At 36.7% G+C, this 18405-nt stretch overlaps 1 protein-coding gene across 2 annotated transcripts in view; it reads right to left on the minus strand.

Annotated features, from left to right (window-relative positions):
- The window catches only part of fibcd1b (fibrinogen C domain containing 1b), a 79355-nt gene that overhangs the window by 31883 nt on the left and 29067 nt on the right, over window positions 1-18405 (minus strand). For both annotated transcript variants that reach the window (XM_056747340.1, XM_056747339.1), the window contains 2 exons: window positions 13815-13974; window positions 12295-12431 (listed from right to left, as the gene is read on the minus strand). In XM_056747340.1, coding sequence (XP_056603318.1) covers window positions 12295-12431; window positions 13815-13974 — 297 coding nt within the window. The remainder of the gene's footprint in view (window positions 1-12294; window positions 12432-13814; window positions 13975-18405) is intronic.

Here is an 18405-nt window from a genome sequence, read left to right on the forward strand (position 1 = left end):
ACCAAGGTGCATTCTTATAATTCGATACGATTAACCAACCGCAGATGCTTTTCCATATTGCTGGTGACACCCGTCTTGTAACATAATAGTTTGTCACAATAATTACACTTAGTTTTGTCTTTTTGGATCTGATTTCTTTCTTATGTATCTGTTTACAGAATTGAATTTCGATTCCCAACCCTACAGGTGTGCCATATCAAGATGCTGATTAGACAGGATGATTATTGCACAAGTGTGACTAAGGCTGGCCACAATAAAAGCCACTTTAAAATGTGAAGTTTTAATGTATTGGGGGAGTCCGAAAACCAGTCAGTATCGCGCAGTGCAACACATCTCCTTCGCATAGAGTGGATCAGGTTGTTGATCGTGGCATGTGGAATGTTGGTCCACTCCTCTTAAATGGCTGTGCGAAGTTGCCGAATATTGGCAGGAACTGGAACACGTGTCGTATACGCCGATCCAGAGCATCCCAAACATGCTTAAATGGGATACAAATTCGGTAAGCAAGCTGGCCATGCACGAACTGGGATGTCTTCAGCTTCCAGGAATTGTGCACAGATTCTTGCAACATGGGGCCGTGCATTATCGTGCTGCAACATGAGGTGATGGTCGTGGATGAATGGCACAACAATGGGCCTCAAGATCTCAAAAATATACCCAAAGGGCAGCATATACAAATAAAACAACATAGGGCCCAATATTGACCCTTGGGGGACACCACAAAATACTTTACATAGTATTTATGTAAAGCACTATAGTCAATGCCTTTTTACTTCAGAAAACATGTAGTCCTTAATAGAAAAATATGTTTTATTGGTTTAATGTTACACTTGATTTATTTCTGACCTTAAAGAGAAGTTGAATGAGTTTCAATTTGAGTATAAATAAGTGCATACATATTATTTAGACATAACCGTTTGTAATTTGCCTAATAAATAAACAATTAAAAACATGTTTCTGACAGATTCTTTAAATATTAGTGCTTTCTCTTTATTATGACAGATGGTACTGTATCAACATTAATGAAAAGGAATTATGAAGAATTACTAGACCAGTGGTGGTCTACAAAGTAATCTTGTATATGTGATTCTATTCGATAAATGTTGTTGATAGAAAAACAGAATAAATTATGTTAACTGATGCATTTTGCAAATGTACCAGAGGGATCAAATGAATCTCTGAACTCAATTCAGATTCAAAACATTGAGTGTAAAAATAACTCAATGAGGCGTCCTACAGCAAAGGCCTGTGAGGTATAAATCGAGACGTGTGCAGAATTAGACGGATGAAATAGGGCCATATAATTAGCCTGACACAATTACTGACACTGAGGTGTTGAATGTTTGTGTGTGGGTAAGAGTTTCAATGTGCTTTCTGTGGCGTAGAAATGCACTCAGTGCATTATTGTCAGATAAACAAAACTCAGGTGTCTGTTTTGTTATTCTGCATTATTTGTCATCTCTCTGTCTGAATTACATTATTTCAAAACTGATAATTGTTATAATTTGGTTGATGCATTAAATACTAAGTTTAAAGCCTTTTACCAAGCAAAGTGCAACATACTCTGCCTTCATTCGATTTAGAAACTTCAGAATCTAAACTCTGATTTTAAACAGCCTTTTGGAGCAGTTTTCAGGTCAAATGTGAGTGTAAACAGAAAACATCAGTTTAATGTTATTGTCCAACCCATTCATTGTTAAATATCCGTTCCAAATTATTCATAGACTGAAAAAACGTTTGATTGAAATGTGTATGAGAAAAGTGCAAGGTTTAGTCGTTACACAGCTAAAACTGTCAATCATTTTTAAAGTTACGCTCGCTCCTCCATCACACTCACCCTGTAGCTGCCCTGGAGGCTCCTGGGAGATCAACCCTGCCTACACAGAACTGAGGCAGAAATTGCTGTCAAAGTTGAAATTACACATGCAGGCACACACATGCAATCACAGCTCGATGATGTCTTGCTTTTTTTCACTGATTTAAGGCAGGCAAGCGGTAGAGGTCAAAAGAGCTCTGACCATCACTGTCTAAGCATGGTGTCAGTAGAGACAGGGAAGGGAGTGTAAAGGTAAAAACAGAAATGGGCCACCTCTTTCCCTGTGTTCCTGTCAACAGATTTCAGGATTAGAGCAATCTCTGCAGCTCTCCTTGCCATGACAAGTCTTGGGAATTTATGGTAATACTGTTTAGCAAGGCTAGGTGGTATGACAGTTTATAAAAGAGATTATTGGTGGTGATTGCCCAAAAGATGTGTTATAATCCTGATATGATGTTTTAGCCAAGCTACTGTTTGCATCACTGCATAGCACCGACCTCTTATCTGTATTTGTGTTGCAGAATTTTCATTTTTTTCTCCTTTTACGGATTATGAACTATATCTTATAATGAAAATGCATAAATATACAAAACAATGGTAAAAGTGCATACATTGGTACAGATTAAAGTTAATAGTCAATGGCCCGGTTTCACAGAATTAAGATATTTATGTCGCTTCAATATTTTAAGGTATTTCTGGGCAAGTAATATTGAGTTAAAACAGGTCACACACATTCATATTAGTCTGGGACTAGCCTTAAGCCCTTGTATGTGAAACCGGGCCAATAAATCAAGCTATGAAGTTAATACTGTAATTTTGTGTATGGTGTGATTAAAAAAAGTAACACTGAAGTAAAAAGAAAAAGAAAATTGTTTTTAAAAATGGTTAAAAATAAAGAAATATGGTATACATTTATATGATGGTATTATATTTTATATATGTACATATATATACACACACACACACACACACACATACTACAGTATACACTGTAAAAACAGCCCATAAAAAAAATTCTGGCAGCTGGGGCAACAAAAATAATTGTACAAAAAATGACATGTTATCCCCATTTTTCTTGTTTATTTGCAATCTTTTTCTGAAATTTTACATTTTAACTATATAAAAAACATAAAATACTTATAAAAAAACTGTAAAATTCAGGAAAATTTTATGCATTTTATATGCATCTCATTTCAGTATGCATCCAATGTGTCAGGAACTAGATAAGGGAAGAACCCAAGCGGAGGGCAGCGGTGCACAAAAAACTAAAACTTTATTACGATAACAAACAAAAAGCCCACGATGGGGAGTAACACAGGGATATAACTAAAATGCTTAACTACTAACAAAAGACTTCCCACCTGTTGACAAAAACTGGGAAAGCAGGAAACTTAAACAAAACTTACAAACTAGACAAGACTGGGTCTACAAGGCATCAAGACAAACTTTTCACTTGGCAAGGTATAATTCCAGTGCATGATGCATACATTGCATTCAGGGAAGCAAGACATAAGCATAACAAGATGAATCTGCACAGGACAGAAAACACGAGGGCATTAAATAGGGAGACTAACAAAGGATAATTAACAAGTGACAAGTGTAGGTAATGAAACTCTGAAGGGAAGCTAATGAGGAATGAGAGGGCGGGAACAGAGACGAGACCGGATAGAGAGTATGCAAGGCCAAAAGGGTCAAAATGTCACTCTCCACATATAACAAGAGGCCCAGCCATGATTCTGCCCACAAGATCAAGAAAGACAAGACATAAAGAGGCAGAATCATGACACAACGATGTCCAACTTAATGATGAATAAATACCTGCTGGGTACGAATTGGTGAGAAAGGTACGCTTTCAAAATTGAGAAATTTGACTGAAAATGCAGAAGTCGGAACATAAAAAACATCCAATTGTAATTTTCAAACATATCATTTTACTGTATTTTTCTGGCTTAAAAGAAGTCATATGGCACGAATGTGTGTTTTTCTTTGTCTTTGGTGTGTTATAAGTTGCCCATGCATGTATTAGACACGTACAATTGCAAAATTTAAAGTTGCATTCTATCTAAAAGCGAATGCTCACACAGACCTACCTGAAACGCCTCGTGTAACCACACCCCCAGACATTAATGTCAGTTTGTGGTATGATTTGACCAAGACCACCCAAATGCATACCTAAGTTAGGTAAGCGTACCTGTCAGTACAATTGCTTTGGAACCTGATTTTCCAAATACAGTAAGAGGCGTTACATTTCCGTCATACCCTTGCAGTCTTCGACCAATCACTACACACTGGTTAACTGGCCTTTTCAGAGCGATGAGCATTGTAAAAATTCTCTGTTTCAGAGAGGCGGGGCAAAGAGGAGATACAAACATAAACTGTATGTGGAAAATACAGCGTTTTTGAACCTTAAATTGTATATAAACATTGAGTTACATCTAAAACAAACGATAATTTTCGTTTTAGACTTGTCATATGACCCCTTTAATAAAAGTTTTTTTACAGTGCAAACATTCACTATTTCAAATTCATCATCTTAATGCCTTGGTTTAGATTTTTATCATTACAGTAGTTACTCTGTATTCTTCAAAACATCAAAGAGCCTTATATACTCTCACTCATTCAGCCAATCAAAAGACTAAATCATGTCACCTCGTATAATATTAACCTTTTCGCACCCTAGTGTTTACAGCAAGTGATCCCAAACTCTTACAGTGCAATGGTTTGTGAATCGCTCCCTGTGGTCTTTGTGGCACGGCCCTGCCATTTCACAGCAAATTACAACTGCACCCAGAATGTCAGTCGCTGTAGACTGGACTAATTAAAGATTCTCTTTTAATTAAACTCCTCACCAGAGGATTACAGCAGCTGAGGGCATCGCTATGACGTTTGCTTTCTCTGTTGTTCTGTAGTACACAACCTTTATAAAATTGATATCCTATTCTAGAACACAGTATGACTCAGAAGGTGAAAAATTATCTGTTGTTGTTTCACAAGCGCTCTGTTATGTTTGCTTCATACAAGGCAATTTATGACATTCAATCTGTCGCCTGGATTGTGCCTTTTAAAATCCTCAGTCAATACCAATGAAATATTTAGGCATTATTAATATTATGCATTATTAAAGTTTTGAGTTTATTTCATTCATGAAATATTCAGAAGACCCAAGTCAAGTTCAAATTTACCGTTTGAGTTAAAAGTTCTCTTTTCAATAACTGCTGAATCAAATGAAACTGCATTTTAAAGGCATTTATGTCCTTACATTTAGCCCAAGGACACACGTCTTTAATAAAAATAACTGAAATGTGCCCTCACTGGACAGTTGGCATTAGAAAGGAAATGAAGTCTGTCACTGTTCCTCACATTACCGTATTTATGACCATTAATCAGTCTTATATTGCAGAATTCAGAAAGTTCAAACTAAGTATAACGTCTACCGTTACAGACGTGTAAAATTAATGTGGTTCCTTGTCTGCAAATCTTTTTTTCTTAAAGGCAAAATCAATAAACATTTATACTTTATCAGTAAGACTTAAATCATGAGTAAGACTGGTTTCTGACTGGAATTAAACTTTTGTTTTAAGCCAAAACATTTTTAATAATTTATTGAGACTTACTCCAGAATCAAGGGTAAGCACTTGACTCGTTAGATTTATAAAACAATGATTAGAGCACACACATAGCCAATTTAAAATACCATATAACTATTAACTAAATTATACAAATAATACCATTGACCAATGCAAGCCATTGATGGTGCATGTCAAGGAAAAGACAAACTGTCGAGAACAAAGAGCAAAAAGCTGATGGAAAGACAAGGAAATAATTATTAGATTCTCTCTTGCGACTATAAGACAAACACTAGCCAACTTAACGAAAAAATAAATGCTTTATTGGGGTGATGTAATGGTTTGGAGTCTTAGGTTCTGGACATCTACCAGCCACTGAGAAATCAATGTGTCTGTCAATGCATCCGTCTCAAAAGCAAAAACCAGCTGTGTGTGCATTCATTTACACCTGAAGGATGATAAAACAGCTGCTGTAGGTCTCCATGTATTTTATATGTTTAATCCTAGACTCACAATAGGAGAAGTTGCCATAGTAACTCTCAAATGTATTTGAACGTATTTATGACACTTACGTACAGATTTCATTGCATTAAACCAAGAATTCTGTCAACCAACCAACTACAAGTTCACGAAGATGCTATTTCATACAATAATAACAACGTGTAGGTAATTTGATTTACTAAAGACAAAATTCACACCCAGAAGCTACCACAATACAGTCATTTTTGTCCTCTTGCTTTCAAATTCTGTGATGAAATGTCATTTACATTATATGTTTTAAAGCGTGGTGCAAGTATCCAAATCCTTTGTATTCATACACATGAATCCACACAGTAAGCTTTCACATTTGCTGCATGGAAAGCCACACAGGTTTGAGCTGTATGGGATCTGATCCGATGAGATTAAACCAGTTTTTTGGTCTTCCACACCACATTGTGATTAAGAGATCAGTTGTAATCTGTGGTTGGCAGTGAGGCAGATTACATCACAAGGGCAGGAACTCTTGTCTGATAGACAGTCAAAACAGATGTCCGGTTTTAAGCAGGCTGGCAATAATCATCAACAATAAAAGCTTAGGGAGAGAGAGAGGAAGATGTGTAGATGGATCCAGAAAGAGAATAAATGAACGTGGCAGGGAAAAGATGGCTTTGTAGACACAGTTTAATGTTTCTCAGACGCCATCACATTTGAACGCGTATGTTTGGATATGAAGCTGACTTTTAAATGGCTCTATTTTATATACAGCATTCTCACCCTTCATTTCTCATTCCCATTCACCTAATGTTCTCTGTAAACCTATTCTTCACAGTTTATCACCCCTTTCCCTCTCTGTTATCTGCTCTTTTTTCCTTCTCTGGAAAGGGATTACTGGATTGGTATGGAGCAATCAATAGGGAGAATTGGTATCATGAATGATGTCTAATCTGAAGATAGAAAGATAATGACTATCATTGACTGCACACAAGAGAGGAAGTGTAAGAGAAATGTGTTATGTTGCCGCCTGATCACTAATGGTATAAACAGAAAATGTTGTCATCATTTATTACCCTCTTGTCATTTCAAACCTGTTTGACTTGAAGAACATGAAAGAAGATATTTTGAAGAATGTTGGTAACTGGTGCCAGGTACCAACATTCTTCAAAATATCTTTTTTTTTGTTCTCCGTAGGAAAATCATACAGGTTTGAAAGAAGGGGTGAATAAATCATGAAAGATATTTCATTTTTGGTTGAACTGTCGCTTTAAGTGCCTATTTCAAAGTAACAAGCATAAATGTGTATCGACTTCTAAGGTGGTTATTTTCAAAAGGTCAGGTCTTATTTTCTTCCAGTTAAACTAATAAAATAAGTGATCTCCTGCAGTATTCCACAGGATATTCACTTAATTATGTCATATTGGTTTGGCGCAGAACACACTGTATAAACTGTAAAAAAATCATTTTTGGGTGAATCAATCTTAAAATTTTCTCTGTATGCCTCAAGTTTCATTATAATATCAAGAACTCTCTAAACCACTCGTTTCCCCGTCAAAATCTAATCGCATACCATAAATCCTGCACGATGGGGCATGTTATAAAAACAGAGGCTCACTTTATCTAATCAAAGCTACAAACCTGTGCAACTGCATTCGCCCTGTGCAATAATTTAAAAACATGCATTCAGAAACACACGACCGCCATATACTGCTAAAAAATGGATGAGCAATAAGAAACAGTCAGAACAGTTTTTCCAGAAGGAAAAAAAAAACGACTCGCATTCCAAGTCCAGGTTTCCCCACAGCCGCTCCACAAATTGAGTTTCAATCTAAAACTTTTACGTTTCAAGTCTTGGTGCATTTTTTATATTTCAGAGAGGAGTTGTGGGTACTTTTGATAAAAGCACCATTTGATAATGCCGGATCACGTAGCACTCTAATAGATCTGCTCCCATAAATGATTTATAGAGTGCTCATTTTTAGTCTTCTCCTCTTAGCAGATAAAATAATAATAGTGGAATACATTATCCAGGGCCAGTGCGTGGGTCACGGACAGAATACAGAACGTTGCAGGTGATAATGTGAGCCTGTGAGCGAGCTTGGATGTGTGTGTGCACGGATGCACGGATGTGTGAGAGAGGAACTTTGTAGAAATAAAGGAGAGAGAGAGAGAGAGTGTGTGAAGAAAAAGCAATGAATCTGTAGTGCATGATCGAATCAAGAGAGAATGTATGAATCATTTTTGACTGACACCTCCACCATGTCCTGATTCTTTCATCTGTCAGAGCTTCGATGTGTCTGCGTGACCATGTAATGCTATGCTTGGTTTTACCTGAGGAAAAATCACTCTGGCAGAAATACGGAACTATTAGAATTCTTACAATTTTCCCTCTCTCTCTCTCTCTCTCTCTTGGTCACTTTCTCTCTTGTTCGCTAGCTTTCTCTATTTAGCATTTTTGCTGAGGAAAAGTGTCACTCCTATTTATAGGAACTCTGGGTGTCTGGCAACAGAATGTTCTCTCTCTTCTCCTTATCATGCTTCTTGCCGAAATGAAAACAAGAGGCAACAAAAAGACGAGGGCAAGCAACAGGCACTGTGATGGAATTGATGAATGAGAGCACAGAGGGTTGAGGGGACTATTTCCTCACATTAAGGCAAAGCTGTGGCTAAATCGTCTGCTCAGAGTAGCTCAGTCTGTAAACTCAACCATTTTGGTTTCCATTTGTTAAAGCAGTGAAACGATTCACAGTAAGCTTACATTGCCAGGCCAGCGTAAACATCTGCAAAACATATGCATTCCATTAATAGATGCCTGAAAATGAATAGCTGTTCCTTTGGCGGGTAAGTGTGTGTGTGTTTTAAAGGGAGGTTTCACCCAAAAATAAAAAGTGTCATAATTTATTCACCCTCTTGTCATTTCAAATCTGTATGACTTTCTTTCATCTGCAGAACAGAAAAAAAGAAGATAATTTTAAGAATGTTGGTAACTAAACAAGCCATTCACTTCTATTGCATGGGCACAAAAAACCAATAAAAGTCAACCGGTACCACCATAGTTCAGTTACAATTACTCTTCAAAATATCTTATTTTGTATTCTGCAGAAAAAAGAAAGTCATACAGATTTAAAATGACAAGAGGGTGAGTGTATGATGACAGACTTTTCATTTTTGGGTGAACTATCACTTTAAATTAATAATTTTACCCATTTGGGTGTATTCACATAAAAATTCCTCATCCAGAAAAATAACATAGTGATCAGGAGGCAACATAACACATTTCTCTAACACTTCCTCTCTTGTGTACAGTCAATTATAGTCTCTATCATTATATCTTCAGATTAGACATCATACATGATTCCGATTCTCCCAATTGATCGCTCCATACCAATCCAGTAATCCCTTCCAGAGAGGGAGGGGTGAGTGAATGATGACAGACTTTTCATTTTTGGGTGAACTATTCTTTTAAAGAGATTTTGGCTTGGAGTGGTAAATTTAGGACCTCTGGTCTAAAAAAATAATTAATTTATTTTTTATTATTATTCTTATGAATCTCCTATAAAGCCTTATGGCTAAAGGTTGGTGAATTTGACACTCTGTGATACCCTCTAGCGCCAACAACTCTTTAACATTTAATGCAGGTTTTAGCTAATAACTTTTAAATTGCATGGCCTAGAAACAAAATCCCTTTTGGTCTGATTTCAAACTATCTCCAATTTAAGGTCACGCGACCATGAAGTCAATTGTGATTATGAAGTGATTACAGCTTTTTGAAAAACCAAACCGTTCACGTACACCACCTCAGCGAGGCACGAGTCGCAGAATCCACCAATTTAAAGATTCACATCTCTACATGTCTCTCTTGTTGTTCTTCATCTTGAACATCAAATGCCTCTTGCCTCTCTGGCTACATTTTCTTAGTCTCCTTTCAATTTACACACACACACTATGACAGTGGGTGTCTGTTTTCACACTTGTAGAAGTCTCATGAGCATCAAAAAGTGGGGCAGTTATGAAGAACTAATAGCCTGTCAGACTGCACACAACAGACTCTTTCGTCTCAAGCAATTTCCTGCCTATGACCAATATGCCAGCACTTTTCTCTCTCAAAAGCTTTGTATAGTCACCATTTTTTTTTCTTGTATTTTTTGAATGCATAATCATATGCAGATGACTCATTAACTTGATGTACAATCAACATTATAATCATGTAATGGTCATTATTAGAAGATATATTTTAATGAGTTGTGTAATTCACTCACTGGTTATTTACATATGGATGACTTGAATGTGACACTGTACATAGATGGATTGTTATGCAGCATATTGATTCTCAAGACGTACAGGAAAGGAGAGCCGCTGTAGTCAGCAGAACTAATTTTTATGCAGGGAAACTCTATTTGTATATACAACTTATTATCTAAAAACGTTGAGCATTAATCACCAGCAAACCTTATCATCATCATATCATAATCATGATCAAGACTTTAATCTTACTAAGTGCTGCCATGATACTTTCATCATTTCAAAATATGACAGCATCTTTCAGCTTTAAAATATAATCCCATTCTGTAAAGACTTTCAATAAAACCGTCCAGCTACATTTTATTACTGAACTGCTTTTCTGTGGCTCAGTGATTAGAGCATGGCACTAACAATGCCAAGGTCATGGGTACAATGCCAAGGTCATGGGTTCGATCCCAGGGGATTGCATATAGTCAGAAACAAATGTGTAGAACAATGCAATGTAAGTCGCTTTGGATAAAAGCGTCTGCCAAATGCATAAATGTAAATGTGAACTGGATGAAGGATTATTGATACTGTAGATGTTTGTTTCGAGAGATTCAATGAAACATTTTTATACGTTATCTAAAGTATATTTTTTGCTTTTATCTTTTCCCAAAACACAGGAGTGATTTTGAATTGTGATGGATTATTATGCTCTTTTCTTTGGTTTAAGACATCTGTGTATGCAACTAAGTGCAATTGTTTAGTCTGTGTAATAGACCTGAAAGTAATGGGTTTGTGTTTGATGGAGAATCTGCACTTAGTGGTTTTACCAATGCAGTTTGCTGTATGTCTTTTTAAATGTATTAATATTGAATTGTCTCAAATGAAGCAGGGTTATTTTAGTTTACTAAAATTAAAACTTTGAAAATGTTTCTGTTCATTGAAATCAAATTAGATATTAATCAAAAAATTATTGGAAAGACTTAACTAAAGTAAAAATGTAAATGTTGCCTAAAAAATGAACAGAATGAAGTTAAAAACACAAAAAATTTATAATAAACAAAAATAAAAAATCTTATGTAGCAACAAAAAAATATGCAAAGAAATTATAAAATGACAAAAGTATATATCAAAATGGCAAAGACTTTAGCTTAAATTAATACAAAAACCAATAATCAAAAAATAAATGCTAATTTCAAATATTAATACAACTAAATAAAACGTAGTTCAAAACAATAATAACTCTGAAATTAAACTTATGCCACACATACTTGAATGGCAACCTTCACGTCATTGAATAAACATTAAAACACACTTTTAATTAACTCCTTTTGTTGAACAGACATGAAACATTTGACACAGACACCATGGAAACCGAAGAATTGCACCGTTCATTTTAGCATGCCAAAATGTCAATATACAGACTTTAACTTGTGCCAAAATGTTTTAAATTGATTGATGAAAAAGTTGCATTGTGGTGCATGTGTGTGCATGCAACCCAGGTTTGAGACCCGAATTCTGTCACATTATCACTACATCTAGTAGCCACAACTACTGAACAGAAATCTGAGAATAAATTGATAAAGATCCTACAACAAGTCTATGGCAAATCCACTCAAACAGAATACTTCCTGATAAAAGGGCAAAATTTAATTCTGTGGAATAGTTTCCATTCTTTTTGGACCTCTTTTTAGTACCCCCAGCACATATCGCCTCCACACTTCAACATCCAATCAGGGGCAGGATTCAAGAAACTGTTCTTGAAACAAAGTATAAGATTGTTCTTAAGATCAATTATGGAAAGTTTGTAAGAACATCTTAATTTTTTCATAAGAATAAAATGGCATTTCCTTTGTAAATCAATCTTGAAAAAATATGTATGAACTGTCTTAATTGTTTTCTCGGCAATACAAAATATTACTAACATTTTTCTTCAATTTGAATTAGGGTTAGGAAAAAATATGGCAGTTCAGCAGAATTTTCTTGTGAATAAAGCCTCATGACAACAGGAGTGGGCAATCAAGATGACATTTGATGGTAGCTATTCAGTCGTTCTCTTATGTGCACATCATGTGTCATTCAAACCCAAGTAAGCAGTGATGCTTTTCCAACCACAGATACAACGGCATCCACCCCCATGTAGTGTGTATCACCGCAAGCTTAGACCAACATATGCATGTGTGTATGTGTGTGTGTGTAACTGTGACTCACCGTCCAGCCACCTCCATCCGTGCTCATATCACAAGAGACCTGAAAGCCGGCAGGGTAATGAGTGGGAAAAATAGAGTAAATGCCATCTTCCCTCTGACCACTAGAATATATATCACTACAGTCACGTGGACGAGAGCCTGAAAGAGAGAGAGAATTTCATTCTGGTTATATGCTGAACAGTAATATTTTTGACAAACCACAGATTTTTTGTCTAGGAAGTCTGTTATGTTTTAACCCTTTTTTTAAATAACAATAGAACCCATATCACAAAATACAATTCAACATATCACTACTGTCCTTCTGAAACCTCATACATCGATATTTTATGATTTTATTTTTATGCCATAAATCAATATTTTAAGTCACTCTTTTTGTTTGTCATTTGGTTTTGCAAAAATCTAACCAAAGAAACTTTGACAAAAGTCCTTTCCCTGAAAAACAGTGAATTCATACATCCAAGTTTTTGCAGTATGTCTTTTGATCTGGTAAGCCTACTACATCACCTTTAGCAACAGAATAGAAGATAGCTAACTAGGCCAAGGCTAATTCAATGTCCAGAGGAATAGTGCTTAAGGTTAGCCAATATCACTTCATGCCAGCTTTTCAAGGCAGCTGGTGCATCTCAGTTCACTGGTCTTTGCTCCCAAAAGAGCTATTCTTCTCTCTGATTATAGCAAACACTCCTTCCTTCACTGCCGCATGCTTGCATACAAGTGTCTGCCTCAAACCGGGGTTCATTACAACCACACCTGTGGCTTCAGCAGAAAGTGGCAAATGCTTTTAGACACATTAGGCTTCCCGAGAGCGCAATTTAAGCACGGGCACTTTCCTCATGTTCCCAGTCAATCATCTAATGAGAATTCAAATCAGCAGGGGTATAGAAATAAGGGTATAGTTATATGAACACTTTAAACACAGTTTTCAGTTAAATTGTGTATCGAGAGCGAGTCGGTGAGTCAACAGTGGGAAGATTAGCACCTCTGCTCGGGGACTGGAAAGCTCATGACTCTAAGCTGGTGATGTCAGAGTGAGATTTCGAGGGGGCATGTTGTGTTATCGAGATTGTGGGAGTTGATAATTGTCTCGCGGTGAAGGTAGAATGGACAAACAGAATTAATCATTTTTAGATGCTGCTGAGAGGGTGAGTAAATGGATTGAGTGGTTGAAAAAAGCTTGGAGGTCTGAGGAACATGTGGATTTACATAATACATTTTGTGATTGGCCAAAACTTGTCCAATTGGTCATTTATACAAATCTATACAGTATATGCATTATGATCACTTAGTTTCAAATCCACAATCATTTAAAGGGAGCCGGTCTTCTTTTTGATGCTACAAACGCTTTTACACTTCTAGAAATACATTTTATACAGGCCTGTCAAGCTCTTTCCCACCAGAATCAGTCATCCATATTTCTAGTGGTGCCCTATGACATTACCACATTTAAAGTCACTGAACCCTAACATATTTTACATACAAGGCAATCTAATGCGTGAACAGTAGGCATGCTGGTTGTCTCACCATTGGCACAGCCTTTAAGGCGGACACCCCTGACTGGTGCCCTCTGCAGGTCAGCCTTCACCCTGGCTTTCAGACCACCTGTTTCCTTCTGCATGGCATTCAGAGCATCGCTCACGGAGTTCACAACCTTCACCATGTTAATCTGGCTTTCGGAAAGCAGCTGCAACACAAATGTATGAACTGTTACATAGACAGCATATAGTTACATTCAGCAAGTGCACATGAACTATAAGGAACAGATGAAATATGAACTGACACTAAATAGGTAGAGGTAAGTTGCACACCATTCACTGTTGTATATTTAAGTTTTGACTGAAAATGTCACATCCGTATTGGTGAAATTGCCCTAAAGAAAATGAGATAAATGCTCATTCACAGTCATTCTAAAAAACCTAGAGAACTTTTGTCTGTTTATATTAAGTGTAATTTGTCAGTTGTAATCCATATTCCCCATTGTGCGTACCTTGCATCTTCTACCATACTAAGACCAACTTCAGCACCTTGGACAGCAACACATTAAATTAGAGTTGTGCAGCTCAACGTAAAAACAACTCTTATTCTAAGTGTGAATGGGTTTAACTTAAGAAAACACTTGGCATTTATGAAACTTTAAATCAATAAAGTGCCTTGTCAAACTGTGACTGTCCACTGAAAATCCCTTGTAGCCTATGGAAAGGTAAGATCTGTTTGAGGTGGTTCCCAAAAGGCAATCTGTCAAGTGAAGTCAATTGCTTGACGTGCAATAAAGCTGTAAAGGTCTTTGTGCCAGAGTTATGGTGTGGTTTTCTGCTCGAGGCAGTGAACTGGACCTGTCACTGCTTGACTACCTAGAAATAAGACCCCTGTACAAGATACACACAGATGGACACAAACAAACAGACCCAAACCTACTGTGTTCTTTCCACTCTAAACCTGAAAGAACTGAACCATTTTAGATAAATAAATAAAAATTCCTTTGAGCATGAGTGTGTGCTTGTGTGTACGTTCGTGAGACACATTCAATGGTTTAGATAAGTTTGGTGTTGTAGCTTCAATCTGCGCTAAACAATGTGTCTTTCAAATTGAGTACAGTGATTTTTTTGAAGACACCTAAACTCCTGAGTTAGATGAAGTAGGATATAGCACAGGAAGATCCTGCCTACATCTGTTACAACTAAAGGATTTGGCTTTTCCGATATTGAGGTATGACAAGCAGTATTGACTGACAAAAAAATTCACACTGACGTGTGAATTTTATGTAGCATAAAAAACAACTCTAACCATATATTAAGTTGAATTTTTTTAAATGTGTTTTCTTGGGATTCTATATTTCGCTCTCTCTTGTCAAATGTTGAATGTCTGGTTATATTCTTGGATAGAGGTAAATGACACAAACATGGAATATCTGAAGGTGTAATTTCTCTCCCGGGACAAGAAAGCAGACAGGGCCCTTGCTAAGGCACTCGGAGCCTTGACAGTTTATAGCTCACTGAACTCAATGATCACGTCTGGATTGACACATCACTGAAACCCCACACACAAACACACACACACACATGTAAGTGCAATGACAGCGTTGTGCCCAGAGGAGGTAACCTTTAGCTTCAGGGCTTTTCCGGGTTTATAGCGGTTGTAATGCTGAGATGATTGACAGCGCAGAATTACTTCCATTAATGGCAGGGCGTAAACGGAATAGTCTCTACAGCTAAAATGCCACTGAAGCTAAAATGAATTCACACAGAGCTCTTTCATTGCTGGCTTTAGTAGGTAAAGCATTTACTCTTGGAGCTTGGAGGAGTGGTGGGGGTTGTTTAGTGTGCATATCCTGGTGCATCACCGACTGTATGTGTAAAACGCTTTCACCTCGGTGCACAATCGTTGATGGTTTCACCACAAATTAGCAATTAAATTGGCAGTACAATTAGGTTTAATCAGAGACGGAGGAACTGCCTTTCTGTTCCACTTACATGCATGTTAATAACAGGTAGAACTAGCTTTAATTAACACGAGTTAGACGTTGTCTTCGTAACTTCCTGCTCTGTCCACAGCTGGCATAAATGTAATGCATGCAGTTTAACTACAGAACCGTGGATAATACAGACTGAGTACAATACACAACAAAAAAAGGTTGTTAAACCAATATGTTCATGAAAATCCCTAAAACAGCGTTTTTTACTTTTTTACTTTTATTACAACAAGGCAATTATTAGAAAATCATTTGTTAAACAGCACGCTGATACCAGGTAGACCTTAAGATCAAATAAAGACATCTATAAAGTGAGCATTCAAATTCAACGCTCACAAATATTAGTAACTTTACTATATCGCTCAAATGTATTGTATATGTATACGTTTCTTATACATTTATGTCTACCTGCTGAGGGACTGTGGAAGGAAATCAGCCCGTGGGCTAAATTCATCAATTTTATAATTGTACATGGTCCCTTTCAAATAAACTTAAATAATAATCAATAATTTAATAATTTAACTAATTTAAAGAGATAAATATGCATGAAAGTCACACTAAAAAGTTATTTATATTTTCAAATGTTTATTTTCATATTGTTACATTCCATAAAAATTATTCATAAAACTCATGTCATAACATCATTTCGGCAAATGCAATGTGTAAATGCATGTGAAGCATGCACATGTTACTGCACATGTGTAAATGCATATGTTTGTGTTATATCTGTCACTTTACTGTAGAAGCAGCTTCTGTGTCACCTTTGCAGTTCATTTATTGGAATACATTAAAAATAAAAAAAACTAGCTTTTCGAGACTTGTGATATCTTTGTGAGGTTGCCTCTGGTCATATTGACTGTGCTCTGATGTTTCTTTCACACCAGTGGTTTTGATGCAGTCCCAGTTTCGATTATCCATTATGTTGATTTTGATTACTGTGAATGCAGTCATAAGTGTGAACCAAGAACTGGGCTTAAGTCTACTTGAACACACAGGGTTTGGAGTAAACAGCTTACACTTCGCTATATTCTTGTCTTATTTCCAACGGTAAGCTCCCCTCAAGACATGCATCTTACTCGTTACTGGTTTTACAAACAGTGGTAATAAGCGGGGTCCTTTGGCGAGGTCCCACCTGTTTCTCAGCAGTGCTTTGCTCAACTTGGCAACTGCTTGGACGTGTAATGTAATACACAATAGGGTTTGGCCGATAGACGATGCCATTTTCCACCGCTGATGGCTGATAGACATGACGATGTTGAGCTGGCATCCTGATTCCAACAAATGTTTATTTTTTATCACGTGACTCTCGCTGCTCTGTGCTGCGGGCTCCAATTTGTTAACAAATATGAACAAATGCTAAGAGGAATAAAAACATGCACTGTACAGATCAGACTTGCCTGACTTTACAACTGTAGCTTGCGTTGTATAAAGAAGATGCGCCATACTTTACAATTATTTTATTGAATATAACATCAGAATTAGAATACATGCTTTTTTTTAGGCTATGATTATCGTTTATGGATGTTTAACAATGGATGTTCATGTTTCTAATAAAAAAAACGCTTTATATTTGACATATTTTAAGTCTTTTGTTCACCGCTGTCCCTCTTCTCAATAAATGACTGGATTTCTTTCGGTCTATATAAAGTCCCGTCTTCCAAAACACTCTGTTTGGTAAAGCAGACCCAGTCTGTCGTGATTGGTTCCCTGCTTAGAGTGTGTGTGAAGATGTCCCACCCAGTCCCAGCTTTCACAGCCGATGTTGAATTCATGGAAGCTGTTCGTTGGTAATCTTAGAATGTGTGTAGCTGAATTCTTATTACCAGCTGTAGGACTGTGATGAAAGTGAAAGTAGTTTAGCGTGTAGCTCAGTTAAATGTTTACAATCTCTGATAACCAAACACCTCCCCAGCGGCTCTTCCTCTTCTCTAAGGAAGGCCTTGCCCCTTTTTTGTAGTCCGATCCAGGCGATGTCTGTAGTCTTTGAAAAGCGAATTCTGTTAAACACAATATCTCGCTTGGCACTAAACTTTGAGCTTTATCATTTTGCAGGTATTATTTATGCTCTAACAGCAACATAACACACTAACTAAAGGTTGAATAATAGGATCGCAGGGAACGTGCTCTGTAAAATGCCGCAGGGCGATGTCACGGTCCATGGGGACATTTGCCTGTAGCCATCACCTGATGCTAATTTGGTAAACATCGCCCAACCCTAAAACACATATTACAAATACACAAAGAAACCCTAAACATTTTCTACTAGTGTAAATTTGTTTAGTGATTCAACAAACTGAGTCTTATTGCTGTTCTTAAATTTTTCCTGTGTTTTCAATGTAAAACCTTGCCGTACATTAATCAAGTCTGTATGAAGTCGCTTGAAATGTAAAAGGAAATACTGGATATTTGCTATTTTAATAATGTAATATTTATTAAAATGACAGATTTATATCATAATACAACGTTTGACAGCTAAAACTAGATTTGATTTGGCTAGCTTTCCATGCAACCATTCATGCCTGTCCAAGGCTTATTCATCGTGCTTGATTATTTTGCAAAATATAAAGGTGTAGAAAGTAGAAAGGTTAAGTAACACTATTACGGTATGATTCAACAAAAACAACATACCTGAGCTAAAATTGTTCT

Source organism: Triplophysa dalaica, chromosome 4 (genome assembly GCF_015846415.1).
Source record: "Triplophysa dalaica isolate WHDGS20190420 chromosome 4, ASM1584641v1, whole genome shotgun sequence".
In the NCBI taxonomy this organism is placed as follows: Eukaryota; Metazoa; Chordata; class Actinopteri; order Cypriniformes; family Nemacheilidae; genus Triplophysa; species Triplophysa dalaica.